This window comes from Anneissia japonica, unplaced genomic scaffold (assembly GCF_011630105.1).
Source record: "Anneissia japonica isolate Jap-2015-1 unplaced genomic scaffold, ASM1163010v1 scaffold288194_len294098_cov161, whole genome shotgun sequence".
Taxonomy (NCBI): domain Eukaryota; kingdom Metazoa; phylum Echinodermata; class Crinoidea; order Comatulida; family Comatulidae; genus Anneissia; species Anneissia japonica.
Genome location: NW_022756127.1, coordinates 43,614 through 47,835, shown reverse-complemented (window position 1 = coordinate 47,835; position 4,222 = coordinate 43,614). Strand labels below are relative to the sequence as shown.

At 27.5% G+C, this 4,222-nt stretch overlaps 1 protein-coding gene across 1 annotated transcript in view; it reads left to right on the top strand.

The window, feature by feature from the left end:
* LOC117124105 (transient receptor potential cation channel subfamily A member 1-like) overlaps window positions 1–4,222 on the top strand; it is a 59,418-nt gene that overhangs the window by 47,564 nt on the left and 7,632 nt on the right. The window contains exons 20-23 of the mRNA XM_033270245.1: window positions 9–68; window positions 296–465; window positions 922–1,051; window positions 2,343–2,540. Coding sequence (XP_033126136.1) covers window positions 9–68; window positions 296–465; window positions 922–1,051; window positions 2,343–2,540 — 558 coding nt within the window. The remainder of the gene's footprint in view (window positions 1–8; window positions 69–295; window positions 466–921; window positions 1,052–2,342; window positions 2,541–4,222) is intronic.

The following is a 4,222-nucleotide window of genomic DNA, read 5'->3' as shown; positions in this document are numbered from 1 at the left end:
GCTGCTGGGTAATAACAGTGTTTGCCGCCGTGAATATGGTAAAAGAAATAATACAAATGTCTTACCAGGTAGGATTTTGTTTTTATTTCAGGACAATGCAATATTTAAATTATCGTTTGTAGTTTTATTATAGTTTGGCTTTCTCAAAGGTAGCGTAAACGTGCTTGCCTGTTTTTCAAAGTTTAAACGCCATTAGCTTTTTATTGTTGATTTCCTGTAATACAACGCGTATTCACCTTAAATCATACTCGCTACCAGTTTGTGTCAGCTTGAAATTATTATTTTTTGTTCGCAGAGGGAAAAGTATTTTAGGGAAGCAACAAATGCCATAGAGTGGATTTTATACATAAGTTCGATGATCTTTGTTGCACCTTTCCTCGTTCACAATTCTTCACATTACCAGTGGTCCTGTGGTGCAGTGGCCATATTTTTAGCATGGTTTAATTTTCTGTTATATCTACAAAGGTGAGTAAAATGTTTGATATACTGATATGAAAGTAGTACTACTGCATAATGCTACTGTTACAAGTTTGCTACTGCTACTCTTAATAGGCCTACTTCTATTAATAATAATAATACTACTACTGTAAGTTGTGGTCAGTGATTTAAATGTTATTATCATCATCGTCGTCAGCATTATCATTATTATTGTTATTATTATCATTATTATTGTTATCATTATTATTATTATTATTAATATTATAATTGCTGGTATTATTATTATTATTATTATTATTATTATTATTATTATTTTACTGTTATTGCTAATATTATTTTCATTATTGCTAATATTGTATTTAGCTGTCCATTCTGCGTTTTTATTTCTTTTTCTTTTTTTTTTTGTCATTTCAAATTAATGAAAGAAAACAAAACGTGTCAATTTGGATTTATTAGAACAATTCATGTTGTTACCATTTTCAGATTTGATATATTTGGCATATATGTAGTGATGTTCCTGGAGATACTGAAAACTTTAATACAAGTATTGCTGGTGTTCTCAATTCTGATCATAGCCTTCGGCCTCGCTTTGTATATACTACTTTCCGAAGAGGTGATTCATTATGTTTACCTTCTTTTGTCCATATAACAGATTACTTTATATATATACAATACAAATGTTACAATCAAATATAGAGTTATAGCATTGTTTCCTGGGTTCTGTGTCTTTTGCTCTAATTAAAAAAATTGTTTTCACATTGGCTTATGCATATACAGATTACCTTAATATATATATATATTGTATTGCATAATATTATATATATATATATATATATATATATATATAATATTTATATTATGTTTACCTTGTAGAACCAGAAGCACAAGTATTATATAAGTGCATAAATAATATTATATTCTATTATATTATATATTATATAATAAAATTATATATATCTTATATTATATTGTATTGCATAATATTATATTATATTATATTATATTATATTATATTATATATATATTATATATATATATAATATTATTGCATAATATTATATAATATTATGTTATATTATATTATATTATATTATGTTACATTACATTTGTTTGTATGAAGAAAAGTGTCTCTAGCGGGATTAAAATCTGCAGCCTCTCTTGCTATCAGAGAGAGAGGCTATGGTTGTCGAAATAGGAATATAAGATATTATAATCGTACGAAAGCATAGCCTTCTTCAACAAAAAGTGTTCAGTTATATGAAAAAAAAGTGTCTGTAGCGGGATTAGAACCTGCAGCCTCTCTCTATCAAGGCGAGTGTCATACCGTTAGACCATACATAACTACACTGGTATATCTCACATTTAATCCCCTGGCAGTCTCTTTCATACAACTGACATTCGCTAACATATAGTGCAGCATTATGGCTATATAAATTGATATTGAAATATATCCAAATAGATAGGTTTTTTTTTTTTTTAATAAAATCTTATTGTTTTGAAATGCATTCCACAATCACAGGTTCCTCTTACAATTTGCTTTTATACATATCATAAAGCATTAATACAATATAGTTTAGAGATATTTTTACGATTGTCAATTCAAAAGTACAGTATAGAATATATATAAACAATATATATATATATATATATATATATATATAAACAATAATAATAATATATGTTTTATACTTAAAAATAACATTGGTTGGCACGATAGATAAATGCAGAGACAACACAATTATATAGGCTTCGATGCATGACTTTAGTACCACAAATTTTCTTAAATGGGTACCAATGAACCCGGTGTTCCTAATATCAAATATTGATGTCGATTTTTATTACTATCCTTTGTACACATATAGGCATATAAATAAATAATGATTTACTTTTTAAAATTACAATAGGAAAACCATGCCCATAAGACGGTAGGCCTGTCTCTGATGCACATAGTTGTGATGATGCTAGGGGAAATCGACTATATCAATTCCTTCGTAGACCCAGCCACAGACGATCGTAAAGAAACAATGCATTTCGAAAGTCTTTCATTCTTCTTTATATTTATGTTGATATTGCTAATGCCGATTCTTCTCATGAACTTACTGGTATGTATATTCTATTTTGAATATTTAATTGTTGTATTATATTTTATTATATTATATTAGGCTATATTATTATAATATAATATACTATATTTATACCAATACACTACCTCCACACTGCTCTAAATGCATAATTATATATATATATATATAAATATATATTAATAAAAAGAATATAAAATATTAGATTTAAACAAGATATACATAAACCTTAATGGAAATAGTTTATAACTGTTAAATATAATGACAAATGCAATATAATAAATGAGACATCAACCAGTAGCCCAAAATTGTAATTCTTTTAAGTGAAAATAGGCATCTTAAGAATAAATGTTTATTATTATTATTTTTTTTATTACCTACTTATTTTGATTTGTCATTGATTCTATTATAATTAATATTATTATTATTATTATAAAGTTGTATGTTCTCAACTTTTGATAAAGATGATGACATACAGGAAGATATGATCACATTAGAGAATAAGTATTACGACATACATGATTTTAATGCAGCAAACACATTAAATATAAATCAAAACAATCTATCGATTTTCTCTCTAAACTGCCGTAGCATGGTAAATAAGTTTGAAAAAATAAAAAAACTATATATCGTTACTAAATAATTCATTTACCATAATTGGACTAACCGAAACATGGTTATCTAGTAACAACGACATCAAATTTTATAACTTGCCTAACTATAATTTTATTCCATGCAATAGAACAGCACGAATGGGAGGAGGAGTAGGAATTTATATTCACAAAGACATTAGCTATATAATTAGGAAAGACTTAAATCAACTACTCACCTCTGCTGAATGCATTTTTGTTGAAATCCGTACAGTTTCCAAGCCAATCGTGTGCGGAGTTATCTACAGATCTGATAATACTGATATGACAGTACAGGCATTCAACTCACAGTTTGATGAAATAGCACATTTAATATCCAATGAAAAAAAAGAGGCTTATCTTATGGGTGACCTAAATTTTGATTTAAATATATATGATACAAACCATAATGTCAGAACCCATGTAGATAGCCTATTATCCAATTCATTTATACCACTAATAAACAAACCGACACGTAGGCCTATTCCAAACGGATCGGCCACAATCCTTGATAATATATTTACTAATTCTATTCCTACTCAATCAATAAACGCAGGAATTTTAATCGCAGATATATCAGATCACTTTCCAGTATTCTGTATAAATAAGACTGAAATTTTTAAAAATTCAGTAAAACCAAAATATATTTTTAAACGTGATAACTCAACTGAGTGCTTACAAACATTCAGAACAGAGCTCATGAATGAGCAATGGCAAAATACACTAACGCTTTGTGATGCTGACGAAGCCAACGAAGCTTACGATTCGTTTACCAATACATTAACTACGTTGTTAGACAGGTGCTATCCTATGAAAAAAGTTCGAGTTAAAACTGATAAGATACGTTCACCTTGGATGACCAAAGCTATTCAAAAATCAAACAAAAACTGTATAAAAAGTATAAAATGAAACCAACAGATGCTAACAAGACAAGATATAATAAATTTCGTAATTGTTTAACAACTATTATACGCAAAAGGAAAATAGAATTTTATGACACTGAATTTAAAAAACATAGTAATAACATTAAAAAGACATGGACAATTATTAACAATATTCTCGGCAGAAACAAAA